The sequence below is a fragment of the Leptodactylus fuscus genome, chromosome 3 (assembly GCF_031893055.1).
Source record: "Leptodactylus fuscus isolate aLepFus1 chromosome 3, aLepFus1.hap2, whole genome shotgun sequence".
NCBI lineage: Eukaryota > Metazoa > Chordata > Amphibia > Anura > Leptodactylidae > Leptodactylus > Leptodactylus fuscus.
Window position 1 is genome coordinate 49,646,906 of NC_134267.1, and position 18,470 is coordinate 49,665,375.

General features: G+C 41.6%; 1 protein-coding gene across 2 annotated transcripts in view; it reads right to left on the minus strand.

The window, feature by feature from the left end:
• Nucleotides 1–18,470, minus strand: part of SPTBN1 (spectrin beta, non-erythrocytic 1) — a 117,476-nt gene that overhangs the window by 22,078 nt on the left and 76,928 nt on the right. For both annotated transcript variants that reach the window (XM_075267563.1, XM_075267564.1), the window contains 14 exons: nucleotides 16,052–16,239; nucleotides 15,092–15,209; nucleotides 13,639–13,797; nucleotides 12,196–12,498; nucleotides 11,931–12,084; nucleotides 10,682–11,552; nucleotides 10,458–10,595; nucleotides 9,610–10,366; nucleotides 8,792–8,994; nucleotides 8,389–8,479; nucleotides 6,345–6,491; nucleotides 5,032–5,295; nucleotides 951–1,175; nucleotides 704–793 (listed from right to left, as the gene is read on the minus strand). In XM_075267563.1, coding sequence (XP_075123664.1) covers nucleotides 704–793; nucleotides 951–1,175; nucleotides 5,032–5,295; nucleotides 6,345–6,491; nucleotides 8,389–8,479; nucleotides 8,792–8,994; nucleotides 9,610–10,366; nucleotides 10,458–10,595; nucleotides 10,682–11,552; nucleotides 11,931–12,084; nucleotides 12,196–12,498; nucleotides 13,639–13,797; nucleotides 15,092–15,209; nucleotides 16,052–16,239 — 3,708 coding nt within the window. The remainder of the gene's footprint in view (nucleotides 1–703; nucleotides 794–950; nucleotides 1,176–5,031; nucleotides 5,296–6,344; nucleotides 6,492–8,388; nucleotides 8,480–8,791; nucleotides 8,995–9,609; nucleotides 10,367–10,457; nucleotides 10,596–10,681; nucleotides 11,553–11,930; nucleotides 12,085–12,195; nucleotides 12,499–13,638; nucleotides 13,798–15,091; nucleotides 15,210–16,051; nucleotides 16,240–18,470) is intronic.

Genomic DNA, 18,470 nt, shown 5'->3' on the forward strand with positions numbered 1-18,470 from the left:
GCAAATTCTAAGATTAAACACTTTTCTTGTGGGTTAAATCCTTAGCTATGCAGGCTTGCTGACAGTATATGGTGTGGTCTGTCCCGTTTATCCTCACTGGACTATGTTGTAACAAAAAGGAGGAAAAAAAAGATGTCCTCCACTTATGTCTACGACCATCTGGAGTTCTAGGAATGTGATACAGTACACTGGGACCCATAAAAATGGAAAAATATAATACACTATAACCAGAGGTCCCATGTCCCTATCTAGCATTTCAAGTTGTTTTTAAAAGATTTCTTTTTTGTTGGAAAATGTCCTTAAGAATGGAGTTCTATACTTAAGTCTTAACCCACAGATCTCTCATATACAGCAAATTTATTGGGAGGTACACGTCTCCAAATAAATGTGGCGCATCCTTGGCTCTTCTCATGCTAGAAATGAGAGATTTGTGCCAATTTCGGTAATCTGATTGGGTTGCAGGAAACCCACTCCCTCCTACTCTTGTCCAAAAGGTTGAAAACTGAGTGCCAATCCCCTAAAAGGGGAAAATGTCCTTTGTGACTACAGGGTTACCAGTGCTATATACATATTAGGTTACATATTCTTGAACAGATGATTACTTTCTAATTCCTGAAGGAACTTCTGCTACTCTAGCGTCACGCCAGGATAGTGAGATTTATAGGAACCACAACATAATACACAGAGATCTGAGGACACAGACCTGATTTTTCTTTATTAGCAGCTGCACAGTCTGGAGGTTGTGTCCGTGGTCGGTTGACGTTGCAATAGGCATTCTCTCTTCAACCCAAAGCTGAAAATAGATGAAACCAAAGTTATTTCTCTAAAGAAAAAAAAACAAATACTATATGACAGAAAATGGGCACCAGAATGTAAACGTAACCAATATTCTGGATTCCAGTATCTGGTAAATCTCAAATAAGACATCTTGAGTGATTCCATGCACTTACGATCTCATCCTCCACATCCCGATTAAACTGATGGATTTCTTTGGAGGCCAAGAGGTATTTTTTCCTCTCATTTAAGGGTGCAAGCAGCTCTACGAATCTCTGCTCCACTACCACACGCTGGCTGTCCACTTCATCGGTGCTCTTTCCTTCTTGGCTGAGGGCATTTGCTTGGCTCCGCAGCTCTTCCACCTCCTTCTTACGGACATCCATCTGATTTTCCAGCATCTATCAAGAAAAAAGCAAAGGCCATTTAGTGGAGAGTTAACAGAATGGTATAGTAGTCCCACTTCTAGATATAAGATTTAGGCTACATGCACATAACATTGTGCAAATCGTATTTTATTTCACACCCAGCACACTGACCCGTTTGTTTCTGTGGCCCCACACATAGGCCTGTGTATAAGGTTGTGCGCCCAGGACAAAACTCAGGAAAGGTCCTATACCTGTCCGTTTTGTGGCCCAGGCTCACTGAAGGCAGTGAATGGGGTTGTGGAGGTACGGCGGCACACTGATACCATCCGCAACAACAGACACAGCACACGCACAGAGTTGTGCAAGTAGTTTTAAAGAGTCTACTCTGTTCCTGCTGCTCTATAACATTCTGCAAGCAAATCAACATGAACAGTGGTCAATATGACTGGATCCCAGACTTTGGCTAGCGCAGTATTCTTTACATTGCTATTCTCCCCTTCAATCATGCCTTAAGTAGCTATGGAGGGTTCAGGACCCCTGTTTTCGCGATCATGTCAGTTCCGATAGTGGGGACCAGCAACCAGACATTACTTATCTTATGTATAGGTAATAAATGCCCATTGTGGGACAACCCCTTTACCAGTAAGTACATATCCTATCACTCACATATCTAGTCATCCTTCATATCCTGCCAGTGGCCCTCTAAAATCATCAAGTCAAGCAGAGGTGTATTAGTACTTGCAGGTATATGCTGGGTATCTGTATACAGGATACTGTACTCACTAAACTGGTCTAATGATTTCTATGTACATTTCCAATGTAGCATGGAGCCTTTGTCCCACAGGGGTTAAAGTCTTCATAGCTAGACGAATCTGTCTTAAGTTGGAGCTAAATATAACTGTGCCCAGGGAGACAGAGCCATAAAGAGCGAGAGGGGGAAATCAAATCTGTGTTAATTCCTTATTTCCAGTATACAGTAGTCTCTCAGTGTCTGAAATCCTTTTAATATGTGACATTTCAAAGATCACATTCCGCCATAACAATAAATGTGCATACAGAAGCGCTTGTGAGGCTGTGGCGGGCAGGGGCTGTGTAGGAGCGCCGAGCTGTTTACACATTCCCCTCTTTGTTCTGGGCTTTTTGCCTCTTATAAACGGCTTAGAAACTAATGTATAAAGTCACTTTATTCACTCTTGGGGCTTTGTACAGATTTATCATTGAGCCTCTAAAAAGGATTTTGAAAAGCGTGTAAAAAAACGCAGCATGGAATCTGAGCATGTGCTATAATCCGCACCAGCGCCTACGGTATGTGGTATCTTAGGGTCTATGGTGATTTACTGTTCTCAGAAGTATTATAACATTGACATTCATAAGCAATACCAACTACTGGTAGATTCTTGGTATAGATAGAAAAAATAAATTAAATAAGTATATCGGAGGTACTCAAATGGCGGACAACAGTTGTCTGGACCCCAGACAGCAGTCAGGAGAAAGACCGATATCCTGGGCACTGTCTCCTTTGCAATGATGTATCACAGCTGACATGGGCACCCATTCCTATTGCCTAACCCAGGAGAAGTATTAGTATGGCTACAACACAAGACAGTGGCCATGGAATCAGCCTTATTCCCAACTGCAGTTATTAAGGTGTAAAGACGGAGTTTTCTGTGGGCAGAGGGGCACTATGGGGGCATTAATGAGCATTATGTTGTATGGGAGCACTAATAGGACATTATACCACATGTAGGCATTATACTGTGCGTGTGGGAAGTAGTAAGGGATCATTATACTGTGTGGACTTTTTATGTAGATTGTGAGCCCCATATATCGCTCACAATGTACATTTTTTCCCTATCAGGAAATCTATGCAAACATGGGGAGAATATACAAACTTCTTGCAGATGTTGTCTCTGGCAAGTTTTGAACCCAGGACTCCAGCGCTGCAATGCTAACCACTGAGTCACCGTGTTGCCCCCTATACTGTGTGGACTTCATCACTATGTTACACAGCACAGATGAGGCCACTATTTCTGGATGAAAGGACTGGGTGGGGGGAATACTGGAGGAGGTCAACAACTGTTCAGCTTGGATCTTAATTTGCTGGTAGTAATCGAGTGCCCCTGCATTGTATCATGTGACGTCTTAGTCTCTGTTCACACTAACTTCATTACTTCTGTCATAACGCAGTGATTGATCTATTTTTAAACAGGCTCAAGTAGACACTAACAGACCCCCACAGACTTTAACTTTGTCAGAGTTTCAGTATTTTTTGACATGAATAGTATGCAAACTGCTGCGACGACTCTGACCCCGTCTCCTTCCATCAATTACCGAGAGTACAGAGGATGTTTTGTGTTCGATGGAGAAAAGGTCACCCAACCAGACAATTACTGCTCAGTTACTTCCCTGACTCCTGCATGGCTTTGTAATGTGACCCCTTAGACGTCTCCTCTGGCTGGAAATGGATTAAATATGCTCCACCGCATACACCAGTTACTTAACTTGTTCATAGTTTAGGTTCCAGCTGTGCTACATTTCCCTGGAGCCCCCTGCTGACAAAATTAGTGCATTGCTAATCCCATCCCATAAGAATTATTGCTAAGGATCTATTATGTTGCACTGTACTGTGTGCAAACATGGTTGTTATCCAATAGATGGCGCTGGAGATCCTCCTGGATGAGAGCTACTCTGCATACTCAAATCCACAAAGAGAATCAGTACCCCTAAACCTAAGGTGTCATTTATTAAATCTCAACGCTGCACTACCTATATTTAAGTAGGACCTCTCACATCCTCATAGATGTACAGTATTATATACCGCTAGAGAGTCGTCAGCTTTACAGGTATTAGTGCCATTCATTTCGGGCACCTATATCTCCACACTGTCAGAAGGGCATTCCTCATAACTCAGCATCATTGCTGGGCTGAGAGGAACGCACCCCCGCGACACTACAAGGCTTTGGAAGAAAATTGGCAGGAAGCAGGGTGTTCCTCACAGCCAAGTGATGACACAGAGCTGTAAGACCTGCCCTTCTGACAGTGGAGAGAAATCGGTGCTGAAATGAACAGAACAGATATCTCCAGTACTGGGGCACAAATCGGAAAAGCAGATAGTACGCCCAATTCAGCGCGCTGTCAGCTTTCTAGTGGTATATAATAGCGCACAGATATGGGGAATGAAAGGTATGCACCATTTAAAATGAGAGATTACACAGATTTTGGCAGGATTTACTAATAGTCTTATGTCTGTTATGACTAAATGATAGCAATTTACTACTGAAGGGAACAAGGATCTAGCAGGCTGGACAGCAATCTGCTCCTATCCTTTCCCAACTTACCCCTGGCCTAACTGTTAGACTTTCACCAATAAGGGGAAATTTGTCCCCCATTCTGAATGAAATGGTGTTTGTGCACCACTCCATTCATTTCAGTAGCACTGTGGAAGACAGCAAAAAGTAAAGCTCTTGCCTATCCCCGGCGCTGCCACTGAACTAAATGTAGTGGTACTTAAAGTGCCCAGGTGCCTCTCCATTCAGAGAGGGTAAAAAAAACCTCCCCATTTTGCTGATTGTTGGGGTTCTGAGTGGGTGCTCCCCCCACCAGTCTGCATATTAACCCCTATCCTATGGATAAGAGATATGAAAACCCCTTTATTTGCAGCTATTTTAGCTAATGGGTTGGAAAGACCCACACACACAACTTACTAACAAACCTATTACAAGTTCACATTCGTAAGTGTCACCCCTTGTCACTAAAGCCTTCTCCACTGTCTGCACAGTGCACCAGTTCTGATGGAGGCGCACAAGACCCTTTTACTGGAATTACTAAGTTTACTGATCTTGAGTGAGCAAGCACTTCTCATGAGACGTCACCATAGGCCCTCACTCACCTGCTGTTTCTTCAAGAGGATATTGACACTGGTAAGATCCTTTCCATAATCGTCAGACTGAATCTGACTCTCCAAGCCATGGAGCCACTTGTCCAAATCTGCACAGCTCTGGGTAAAAAGTTCAGCTTTGTTGGCATCAAAAAGTCTTTGGGCCTTTGTCTGTGTAGTGGATTCAAGTTCTTCCCACATCTTATTCAAGGCTGTCATCTTCTCCCTCACTATGGCTTCGGTTTCTGGCTTCTCTGCAATAAGCTGGTTTCCTTCCTAAGAAACAATAAGAAATTCACAGAAAACGGTTCAGTGGAAATCTCTGATATTTAAAGAATAACGCTGAGGAGAATGTGTGGAAAGCTGAAGCCTAGAGACTTTCCTGCGGCTGTCATCATCCACAAACACTGGCCAAAATATAGAAAGGCTTTATCAGGGGTGGTCAACTGGTGGACCCCAATCCCAACCAGGACTGCCAACACCAGTTGTCTGCACCCATAACGCCTATATTCAAGATGGTATAGAATGTGTGCACTCTGATAATATTTGGCCATTATATACCATAAGCCGCACCCCCATTTTCCTCCCATATTTGGAGGAAAAAAAGTGCGTCTTATAGTCTGAAAAATACAGTATACCATTTTGGGAAATTGCTATGGCTTTGATCACTTTTCATTCCCATTTTTAGAGGCAAAACAGTGAAAAAAACGGCGGTTTGGCACGTTTGATTGTTTTTCCCGCTACGGCGTTTACCGTATGGGAAAAATATTTGTATAGGTTTGCAGAGCAGGCCTTTACAGATACAGGGACACCTATGTGTCTCACTTTTATATGTGTTCAAGGGAAAGGGGGTTGAGGATTTGAAATTTTAATATATATTTTTTTTTTTTAAAGTTTAATATTTGCAAAATGCGGTCATTTCTACAGCAGAGTAGCCTGCAATAGAAATTAATTACAGACAAGCCTGGGAGCCTTCCCAAGCTTGCTCCGGATGTTGTCGATCGCCAGTAAAATGGCCAGATCCATGCACCGCTGGTAAAATGGTGCCTTTGTCAGCTTTGACCGAGGTGCCAGAGGGGTAAATGCCCAGCGGCTATTGCGGCTACCCGGCTCCCGAGCAGCCGCCATCTTTAAACATCCGGAATCCGCTGTACTAGTATGGTGGATGTCGGGAAGGGGTTAAGATCTTATTAGCACTGGTCAATGTATCTGGTGTGAAGTCATTTACCGAATATTCATCCAGCTGCAATCATATGTGAAGGACAGCTAAACCTCGCGGCAGATGCCCTTTGTTGAAACTGAACTTACGCAAGCATCTGACGTACCTTTTCTATTTTGTCAAGCCATTCTTTATTGGAAGCCAATTCTGCCATAAAAGCTTGGTGCTTCAGCCATTTACTATGCAAGTTTCTGGCCTCGTCGTAAGACATATCTCGAGCAGTGAGCATTTTCTCATTAATCCAGAGGGACAGCTGAAAGACAGGGAAAAAATATTTTTCATAAATTACGTGCAATGCTTAGGAAAAGAAAGAGAACAAATCCATTGCCTAAACATCTGGAACATATCAAAACGGAAAATAAACTGGAACATATGGAAACCTTTTGATATGATCGAAGACTAATCTCGGATCCAATAGATGACACATCCAGCTCTTTCTGGAGAGACGCCTGTTTCTCTTAGGAGCTGATGATCAACATCGTGTTACATTTTAACTTCAGGTTAATAGTACAAAACTAACATAAAAATATAAAAGTTATTACAAAGAAAGTCCATAACGCAAGAATTTGGCTCCTAGTAATCCGCACCTCTATGAGGTAGAGGAATGTCGCTTTACCTCCCCTCCTCCACTATTCTACAGCAGAGCTCATAAATAAATACAGGCCATACATCATTAATACACAGATATCATGGGATACCTGAGATGGGAAACATGCGCACAGACAGAGGGCACCCAATCATGTAAACAGCTTAATGTAACGTTAGTCAAGCAGAAGGGTACACACTAAGGTATCACACTGGAACGGGACAAGATCAGGTGAAAATCAGTCTCAGTCTGCAAAAAGATAACTCCTTAATGGCCACCCAATACTCTTTTTCAAGGTAGATGTTAAGCGGGTGTTCACATCTGCGCTGTTTAATCCACTGCTCTGATCAGTCAAACAACAAAATCGGATCGGTCTAAAGGACTTTACTGGGGTCTGTCAGGTAGCCATTGTTTTTAACGTCAAATTGCTGAACAAAAAAAGTTGTGCTCGCTGACTTTTTGTCCATGAATTTGGACAGACTCTGCACAGGACCGAATCCACAGATGTGAACGTAGCCTAAACCATGCACATGACTCCACAACCGTATGGGTGGTTGGCTGTCTGAGGGCTACTTCACACAGGGCAAGAGGGGGTGATTTTGGCGTGGAAGCCTCCTTAAAATCCTCCCCCTCACAATAGAGGTCTATGTAGACCGCTAGCGGATTGTTCCCGCTAGCGGAAAAAAGAAGAGAGCTGCCCTTTCTTCAGGCAGATTCCGCCTTGCAACAGCACCCCTCCGGACTAGGCCCATTCATCTGGGCCTAATCCAAAGCGGAAAGCCACGACGGGATGTCGTGCACTGCACAGGCATCCCGTCACGGCAGCTGCAACGGAATGTGCACACGTGGAGTCGCCGTGTGAACTAGCCCTAATGATGGAGGAACCTTTAAGTCTAGCCATTTTCCTCATTGATCAGTATATGTTCATGCATGACCATGGCATGATCAAAGTAGTCTTCAAACACGTCACCGGGTTTCCTAGAGACCCAATTGAGGACTTGAGGAAACCTGTGCAATTTGCCCCAAGGACCAATATATAAAAAATGTAATACAAAGGAAATGCTTAAAAAATAAATATATTATATATATATATATATATATATATATATTCTCAAAAAAGTGATTATTTAAAATACATTTTCATTGACAGACACTACAAAAACTCTACGTTAATTAGGTATAAAAACTAATTGTCAATGCCAAAAATTGCATTTATCTATACGCAAGATGGAAAGTAAATTTATGAAGCCTTAAATACTGCCAAAAAATAAAATACAACTTCAAAGCCAAGTCAATGAATACTAAAAAGTAAAAAAATGCATGACAAAGGAACAAAAAAAAAAAAAAAAAAAAAAATTGGTGTCAAAATTAACCCTGTTAGCCAGGCCTCTTTGGGCTGTAAAATGAAAATCTTCTTGGATAATATGGCTTCCAGCATGCCTCTGTATTACAGCAGGGCCTTCATCAACAGTAAAGTGAATGCTTTACATAAGTTAACACTATATACGAATATGGGCCAGTATAAATCGACACAAGTGTTTACGAATTTGAGGACATGAGGTACCTCTTGGCAATCCTGTAGAAACTTCTGCATCTCTCGGTTGTCCTTCAGACGTGTCAAGAGATCGTTTGCTGCTTCTCGATTTCTCTTATGTCTTGAATGAAAATCGAAAAAATATATTTATTAAAACACAAGCGAGTGACTACTACTGCCTCAATCTTCACAAAGATATCCAATGAGAAACAGTTAAGTAAGTCAATGTAATATTATGTAATATATTAGCACGAAATGTGTTTATATTAAATTATTGAATTGCTATTTCTTAGCTCTTTATCAGGGCTGTGTTCACACTACCCAAAGTAAACTGCATAACCAATTTGCTTTGTTTCTCCATAAAGGACATGGGTTTAAATATCAGTAATGCCGACTACAGCCACCTCCTGGAATGACAAACCAAGGGACCCACCTGCTGTCAATGGAGTCAACCTTTTCTTCAATCCTATCGGAGTTAATGTTGCCATCATTGACCAGTCTCCTTCCAGTATCTACAACCGCATTGATTTTCTCCTCGCTGGCATCCATGGTGGTCATAAAGTCTTCTTGTTTCTTAATGGCAGCTTCAGCAGCTTCCAAGGTATTTGGCATCTCAGTGTGGGCCAAGACATATTCCTTTCAGGGAAAGAAGACATGAAATGAACATAGGTAAACTTACAGGGAATTTTATCCTACACTTTCATATAATTTCACTTGGCAGGCCTGAAATTCATTGATATCAAAGGTACAAAATTGCTTCCATATGGATATAGATTTACTCATGGATAACATCAATGAACATGTAATATTATATAAATACATGCAAGAGTGTGGTGTTTATAACGGGAGAAAAACATGGCTCTTTTTTGCTGGAACCAAGCTCCTCATTGTCTTCTGCATTGCTTTCTGTTGACATTCACACTACTAAAGTGGTGTATGCATTAGTGAACCAGTCCCATAAAGATCCAATGGGCCACCACTGAGCATGCATGATGGTTACTCTAAACAGAGAACATGGGAGCCCCATTGTCACACCAGAGCCCCTGAGGAGGGACCCACAATAATCGGACATGTAACTATTTGGTGGTCAAAAATTGCCATCACAAGCTGTGGCCATTCACGGTAAAACATCACAAGGTCAAGCCATGCTTAATAAAACAATGGAAACTGTAAGAAAATACCCCAGCTCTCTGTACTGAAACAGTGACTGCAAGAAATTGCTTACAGTACATTTGCAACGTCTAAACCCACCTGGTTATTAAGGAAGGCTTCCGCTTGCTTGGTATCTCTTAAGAAGAGTTGGTAGGCATGGGACTGGCTTAGGAGGTTTTGTCTGTTCTCCCACATTTTGTGAAGCTCATTCCATCCAGTATCGAGAGCCTGGAGACGCTGGCGCAAGAACATGTACTGTGCGTCTGTCTGTCCTTGGGTCACCATTTCACCCATGTCTCTCATCTTTTGGTAGTCTTCCTCATAGTTGTTAATTTCGTTCTTAATGTTTTCATGCTGAGTGAGTAACTTTTCTGCCTCGGCTAAAGTGTTTGGCATATCTTCTGAGGCAATAGCTGTCTGGGTCCTCGATAACCAGGATTGGAAGTCATCCAAGTCACGCAGGAATTGTTGGAGCTTGCTGGCTTCGCCGAGAGACTCTTCTCTGTTCTTCAAGGTGGTTTTCATCTCTTCCCAAACTTCATTGATCTCTGCAAGTCTATTCATGATGGCCTGAGCTTGATCTGGGTGTTCAGCTTCCAGTTTCTCAGCTTCCTTCTGGAGATCAGTCAATTTGGCTTCAATAGCAGCTAAGTCACGTTCCATGCCTGTTAATTTCCTCTGGAGAGCCATAACTCCAGCCAGGTCATTACCAAGCTCTTGAGTGGACTCAATGACTTTGGTCTTTTCCCTAATCCAGGACTTGGTCTCATTGCATTCAAGGTGATAATTCTGAATACTAAGGGCTGAGCTAAGGGAATCTTTTGTTCGATCCACCAATTCTCTGAACTGACTCCATCTAATAGCAAAGACAATTTAAAAAAATATATGAAAATGTGAACAAGCCACATAAGAATACCAAAAATTCCGGCTTTTGTTCATATACTCACCTAGTGTTCAGCTTGTCTTGCTGTGCTTTGATTTCCTTCTCACTTGGATGTCCACTATGAATCAACTGACGGGCAATCTGGTTGACAACAGCCACCCGTGAAGCCTGATTGTTCATTTCTGGTTCCAAGCTCTCAAACCTAGAATTACAACATGATATGATTAGATCAGATACTTCAGAATCTCCCAATAACCATTATACAAATGGCAAAGAAAGTATGGCTACCTGTGCTGAATAACTTCCAGATCTTCCAACTTCTCTGGTATTTGCATATTGTTCAGCCACTGCTCCTTTTCAACGATCCAAAGCTCACAAGCATCAGCTTCACTGAACATCTTATACAGAGTAAGAGCATCCTGAAGAGCCTGTTTGCGAAGCCTTGACAGCTCAGCCAGCTCCTTGTATCTCTCCTCTATTCCAGACAACCTGCTTTGTACTTCCGAAGATTCAAACTGCTCCTCAGGTAGGGCTGCCGCTTGCTCATGAAGAGCATCAATAGTTGATCTGTAACTTGCAATCTCTTCCGCTACATCTTTATGCTTCTTTACTAGTGACTGTGTAGAGTATTCATCGTGTCCAACATCATTACTAGACACAATCCTCAAGATGTCCAGCATCCATGCATCGATATCATCAGCGTCTGCTTGGAATTGATGGAAACTGGATGTTTCTTCGAGACGTTTCTTCCGGATAGCAGACAACTGCTCAAGGTTAGCCCACTGCTCCTGAATATCCTTAATCCTCTCTCTTATCTTCTCAGAACCAAAGTGCTCCTCAGCAATCATCTCCTCACCTTCCTTGATGGTCTGCAGCAAATGACCACTCCGTCCGCTCATCTCATCTTCAAATGCTTTATGTTTGCAAAGCAATCGAATGACACTTGTCAGATCTTTTCCATAGTCATCAGATGATAAAATCTGCTCCTTTTCTCTTATCCATCCCTCCTCTTCTGCCATTTCCCAGAAAAACTTCCAAAGACGCCTTGACTCTTCCAAACGTGCTCGTCTTTCGGCTGCCAGTTGACACAGTTCTTGGTAACAAAACTCCATATGAGCCACGCGATCCCGGATGACTTGTGGGTCACAGGGCTTATAACCTACAAAAGGAGATCAAATAACATACGATTAATATCATATAATGTTCTTCTATTATTCTAGCCTCATACCAGATGAAGGCTGGCAACGTATATTAGCTTTGGTGGATTGCGGACCCAGAAACTGTCGTGGCCGGAAAACCTAGCTGTTCACAAACTAGGCAAGTGGTCAGGCCCCCATAAAAAATATGATACCGAAAAAAATTAGATATTTAGGACAGTAAAGCTAGGCATGTGTCATTTTTTAGGTGGAAAAACCCCTTTAAATATTATGTAATTTTATAGCAGGATATTCCCTTTAAACAAGTTCAAGGAAAACATTTATATCTACATCGCACAACATATAGTTTTTCAGTAAGGTCTATAGGACATTGTTTTTACCTTCTCCTCCTGTGGCAAATCTTTGGGCAGATGCATTAACTCCTCGTACTCTCTCTGCTTGAATAGCAATGTCTGCTTCAACCAGTGCATGTTTCTGTAACAAGTCCTCAACCCCCAGCAAATGTTTTCCATAATCCTGAGACAGTAGTAACACCTGGAGAGACAGACAAGAAAATCTGATAATAAACGGAACCGCCTTACAGTTAGTAGTCTGGCAAACTGTTTGGACTAATAGGACACATGGCCAAGTGTGCAAACAACAAACCTTCATTTCGTCCATCCAGTCCATAATGTAGAGCATCTCCTGGAAAACCTTCTGCAATCCAAGGTTCATTTCCAGGCGCTGTCGTCTTGCACGTAGCAGCTCCAAGAGATACTCCCAAAGTCGGATGACGTTATCTTTACGAGCAGTGATGCGTTTTATATCGTGGTAGTTTTCGGCTTCCAGTTCTCGTGCCACTGCCACCACAGCCTGCACACGCTCTTCATAGGCAGCAATGTCAGTCTCAATGGCTTCATGTTTCTTTGTGGCAGCTTCCACAGCAGGAAGATCAAAACCAAAGTTATCCTGTAACATACAAAAACACAGTTACTTATTTCACTTCACCTCAAGTCCAATGACTTCTTCCATACCCTAATAAGAAATAAGATTGGATTGCTTGAAAAGGATGAACTATGCAGGAGTTTTGGGCACGGTGGATGATAATTTATTGGCTTTGCTTTGATAATTGTGTTTATTATGTAAGAAGGAGCTTTGTTTTTTTTATCTTTAATATTTTCATATATATCCTCCTTCCCATGACATAGTAGTTTGCTGCACAGCCAGCACTGATCTGATCAGACGATCGACACAGATCCCTTTCCAAAACCACCACACGAAACATTGATAACATCTTGAGACGCTGTCAATGGACAGTAACAAGGTCCGCTACAGGTGAAATGTTGCGTTACATGGTGAAGACTGAGATAACTGGCTTGTCCTTGTAACTCTCCATTCTGACTGCATAGAGGATGTTCCTCTATGATTTCTATATACCCTAAGGGGGAATATGGTTATGGCAGTGGTTACCTTCATTCAGTGTGAAGAAAGTGTGCACTGACAATATTGGACTGTTGATTCAATGAGAAAACCTAAATTATACTTCCATACCAATGTTTAAATTGATAAGCCCTGACCATATTTCCTATTAAAAGGCTTATATGAGCCAAAAAGCGGGATGCATCAATACAAAATGCTTTCTGATATATATCCTGTTTAAATTCCGCACGGTTTTATCGGATTTATTTTTAGGTCACTGACCTCTGGCTGATGTTTCATTTGGAAGCTCAATACCCCTCCCCACGAACAATTCAACCCAGAAAATCATCACAGTAGCATGTGACCTAGGATTTATCACTGATATGGATTGAAGTAGTGAGGATTTAGCACTGATGTGGGTCTATTTGCAGATAATTTTTGGAAGATGGACCTTTAACCCCTTTAATGTAAACTGGAGCCAGAGGATGACATGGCAGCAGCAACTCAATATGCCAGACCCCGGCAATAAGCTTTAGGTCTTCATAGTTGTTGTACTTTAAAAGTTACTGAACAAGTTTCAGCTCACCAAGTGTGGTACACTCACAATGACCACACGATTATCACTATTATTAGTGATGTGTCTGATTCCAAAATTTGATACAGGTTTTCTATCCCTCCATGAGATCATACCTGAGACACCAGTCGCTGGTTCTCACTCAGCCAGGTCTCTCTCATAGCTGCCTTGCGATCAAATCTTCGGGCAAGTTGTTCCAGTTTCTCCTGTCGGATCAGCTCATTTCGCAGTGCCAGTTCTCTCTCATGTTCAGCTTTTTCCAGTCTTTCCCAGGCCTGGACAAATTGAATAAAAAGAGCTTTTTACTCGGAGATCAGGAAATGTATCTTCAATAAGTGAACTCCAAAGCAACACTTCTCTAGGCAGAAGTAAGTGCCAATTCTCAGAAACAGAGGACCATTCTCTGGAACTGGGCACAGAAGTTGACAAAACCAAGAATTAGAGCTATGAATCTAATTCAATATATAAAGCAATGAGGTCTCTGTAGCAAACAGTGCTAAGCTGAAATACGCAAGACCCCTGATCCAAGAAGCCTAACTATGAACAAGATGTCCTTACTCTACTCGGCCCAAATTTACTGTAAATATAAGATTGTGAGATGGTTCTCAGTCTCCATACTAAAGACTATAAGGACTTGAACAGCCAGGAGATGGAAGAGCTGCCTGAAAATACTATACTACACCAATACTGGCTCATAATTCCATGATATGGATCTAGGCAAGTTCCCGAACAATGAAGGCAATTTCAGGATGATACATTAGCCAGTACATGCCGGAAAATAAGAACAGTGACCTGAGCAGCTCAACAGGTCAACACATTTTTCCCCCCACTTATTTTCATGATTCACATTTTAATGAGAATTTTTCACCTCCCCTACTACATCTATGTAAGTAAATAATTGCATTCCCCACAATAGAACACTTTTCTTATAACTATTCCTCTGTTATTCCTCCTAGAAATTTATGAGTACATTAAAAAGTGGGTGTTACCAGATGGGGGCGTTCCTGCACATGCTGACACTAGCCAATTAGAATGGATATATCAGACTGTGAAGGGACACACCCACAACTGGTAACACACATTAATTTATTCATAACTTTTAGGAAGAGTAACGGAGGAACAGAAAGTCATAGTAATAGTAAAAGAAGCTCGAGAACGATATAGTGAAGAATACAACTGGTTAGGGCTCGTTCACATCTGCGCCCGGTATCCGTTCATGCAGGTTTCCGTTTCCTGCACAAAACTGAGCAGGAGACAGAAACCTGCAGGACTTATTCATACCCATTCATTTGAATGGGTTTGAAAGATGTCCGGCCGTGAGCGGCGGTGAGCGTTTTATGCTCTCCGCCACGAAACCGTTTTTTTGTAAATCGGACACAAAGTCGGACATGCAGTACTCTGTGTCCGGTTTAAAAAAAAAACGGTTTCGCGGTGGGGAGCATAAAACGGTCACCAGCGCTCACGGCCGGACCCGGTCTGACAGCTTTCTGTCTTCTGCATGCAGAAGACGGAAAGCTGAGAACGGACTCCGGGCGCTAGTGTGAACCTAGCATTAGTCACTGTACGCACCTTGTTAATGTCAGAGATGAGCTTGCCTTCTCTTGGCATGTACACTTTCTGGTTGTTAGCCCTCATTTTACTCTGAATGGTAAAGAGCAGCACTTCTAAGTTGCCTTTCTCTGTAAATCTGTACAAATATGGAAGGAAATCTGTTAGAAAAGATGCACCTGATTTACCAAGTTGGTTCTTTTATGTTATGTGATAGTTAAATAGGTATTCCCATCTAAGACAGTTATTGCATAACCATAGTATAGGTCAGAATTGTCTGTTAAATGTGGGACCCAAACCAGGGCTGGCCCAACCACTGAATCCACAGCCATGGTGAGACAGGAGCAGCAAAGCTCCTCTAATTCAGGAAAAAAAAAACCTGATAACTATGAAAGTAAATATGTAACAAACTATATATCTTCCAAATGGGGCCACCGACCCATGGCCACCGTGAATTACTCTATTCCATTTTATGGAAGTTTCAAGAAAAGCAAACCCTGTTTGCCGCATCCTGATTATGAACGGGCACAGTTTTTTGGTCGCACTCCCTTCCGTGGACAGAAAAAACATGTCTAGAGGTCACAACGCTAAACCAGAACTAGAACTATAGCCCCTTCCATATTCTCAAGATCAGTAGGTCTGAGAGGTCGGCCACTCACGATCTCAAAAAGATGGAATACTCTAGTGATATATTATATTAGATTCAGATAAACCTGAAATGTTATAATCTCGATGATTCGTGAATTCGATTTACATATATGTATTTTTCAGACATCATTTCTATGTTCCGTCTAAATTTGCTAATCATAATTTCTTCAACCGCACAAAAACATTCACAATGATACTACCAGTTTCCTATTTTTTATGTCAATGTCTTCCATTGTGGTTTTGAGCAATAGAAATAAAAAGCTGATGACACATCGTAGTACTAGTATGTACTGTATGCGTATAAACAACATGGGATCTACAACACATTCTTACTTTGGTGGTTTTTCCACTGTACGGTAGGTGTTGAAAGCTTGAAGTTGCTGCTGTACACCAACCAGTGAGTTGGCAAATTTCCGGTTGTTCAGGATGATTATGGTTTGCTCAATCCACTCCAGGAGGTCGGAGGCCAGGGACTCATACTTCTCAATCATCTTCTCAGTTTCAATGGCATTATCTAGGACCTGGAAATACACAAGACATTGTTACTCAGCTGAACAATTCACATGGTGGCCATGATTCCTTCCAGAAACTTGCTTATGTAGAGGTAACATATTCTGCTACGGTAGGTAACACAAAGTATTCATTTTAAACATACTTTAAAAAGGGGTTATCCCTCTATTAATATGTATCCCCTCTACATAGAATAAGGGATATGTGTTTGTTTGAGTGTCATTGCCGGGCACCCCAGCAATCATGAAAACTGGGGTCAAAAGTACCTCATGTGAAAGAGCGGTAGTACATATAGGCTCACCACTCCATTGACTTCTGTTCAACTAACTGGGACTGCCATTCTGGATGTACTGTAGAAGTGACTGTAGTAGTGGGTGGGCATGTGGGCAACCGCTTCATTCATATGGCAAACACAAAACCCCATTCTAGTGATCACTGAAGACCCAACCGCTAGGAACCCAAGTTATCTTGATAGTGGGAGTCCCAAGTACCCTATGTAAATGTACACACGTACAACCACTTTTCCATTTACATCTATCAAACAATTATCTCCTTATTGTGTCGATTGGGAATAAGTTCTAAAAGGATTTTCTGGCCTAATAATATTATATCATCATCAATATACTTGGGATAGCTCATCAATATTTTTAGCCTGGAAAATCCCTTTAATAATGAAATAAACACTTTGAAAATGTTAGAGATGAAAATGAAACTGGTCTTTCCAGTTTCGCACACAGAGCACAGAAATAACAAGGAGCTGGCACCACTACATCAGACAACACAAGCTCTAACCACATTAAGTAGTTTGTGACACACAGAGAATAATGGGGATTAATGACCTGAACACTTCGACCAAGGGTGTTACCATACTTTAAATAAGATATGACACCCTTTCTGACACATCTATTTTATGCCAGGAGAGGCAACGGACAACGGAGAGGCAGACTGCTAAAACAGCAGTGGACCCCATTGACTATAATGGGGTTCCGCCATTTTGAAACTGAATGTGGTGGAGAAAAAGAGTCCTCCGTGCAGGCCTTTTGTGTCCACTGATTTTCGGTAGACTCTGCGATGGAGTCTCCAACAGAAACTCTGACACAGATGTGAACCCAGCCTTAGTAAATACTGTATTTTGTACAAGTTACCATTTCCAGACATCTTTTACTAGAACTCTGCATTGTAGATTTTTCTGTTATCCCTTCTGGAAATTTATGGAAATTTTTTTTTTTTACAATTTTCCTTGAAAAACACTGTAGATAGACTACAGCCACATGTGGCGGTCCGCTGCGAGATACCCACTTTAGGATATTATGTAGTGGACTTGGCTGGTTTTTGGTACTGCACAGTGGCTAGGTTGCCCACTGGTGATTTCACACCTGCAAATACACTACGTGCATCTCTAGTCTCAGACTGTGAAAGCTCGGACAGTGTCAGGCTGTGTAGCGACACGATCCACTTGTCAATTTATTTATAAACGTTTAATGGGGTAATATTGAAAAAGCATAAGGGCTAGTTCACACGGGGACATGGAGGAGGATCTTGACAGCGGAATCCACGTCATAATCCTCCTCCATACAATGTTAGTCTATGTAGACTGCTAGCTTTTTTTCTTTTTCTGCTAGCAGAGAAAAAAAAAGCGACATGACCTTTCTTCAAGCGTTTTCTGCCTGAAGAAAGCAATACAAGTGAATGGGAAGAGTTTTTTACCAAGCATTATTTTGCAAAAAACCGCGTCGCTTTTTTTTTTTCTTTTTTACAAAAAAAGTGCGATAAAAAACGCAACACGTTTTTTGCGCCCCATTCTCTTAAAGGATGGGAAAACCGCCTGGAAGCGGTTTTTACAAAAAACGCTCCACAAAAAGCGTGCCAAGGTCAAAAAAACGCTTCCTAATTAGGAAGTGTTTTTTTCCGGTGCCAAAATAAGCCACACGTTATTTACATGTGAACTAAGCCTTACAGAGTTGTTTTTTTTTTTTTTTTTTTTAATATACTACCGAATTGTTATTTCGTGAGTATTTAGTAAAACTGACATGTCAGGAGAGGTGACAAGTCCTCTTTAAAGTCCACTAATACATACAAGAGATATATGATTAAAGTCTTGCCAAGAACAATTAGAAATATGTCCCTGGCAGTTCATCAATATACTACAGATATATTCTAAGACATACTGCAACGCCAATAATTCTACTTGTCGGAAAATGTAAGGGAATTCGGGTTGAGAAGATTTATTTTTATCAAATAG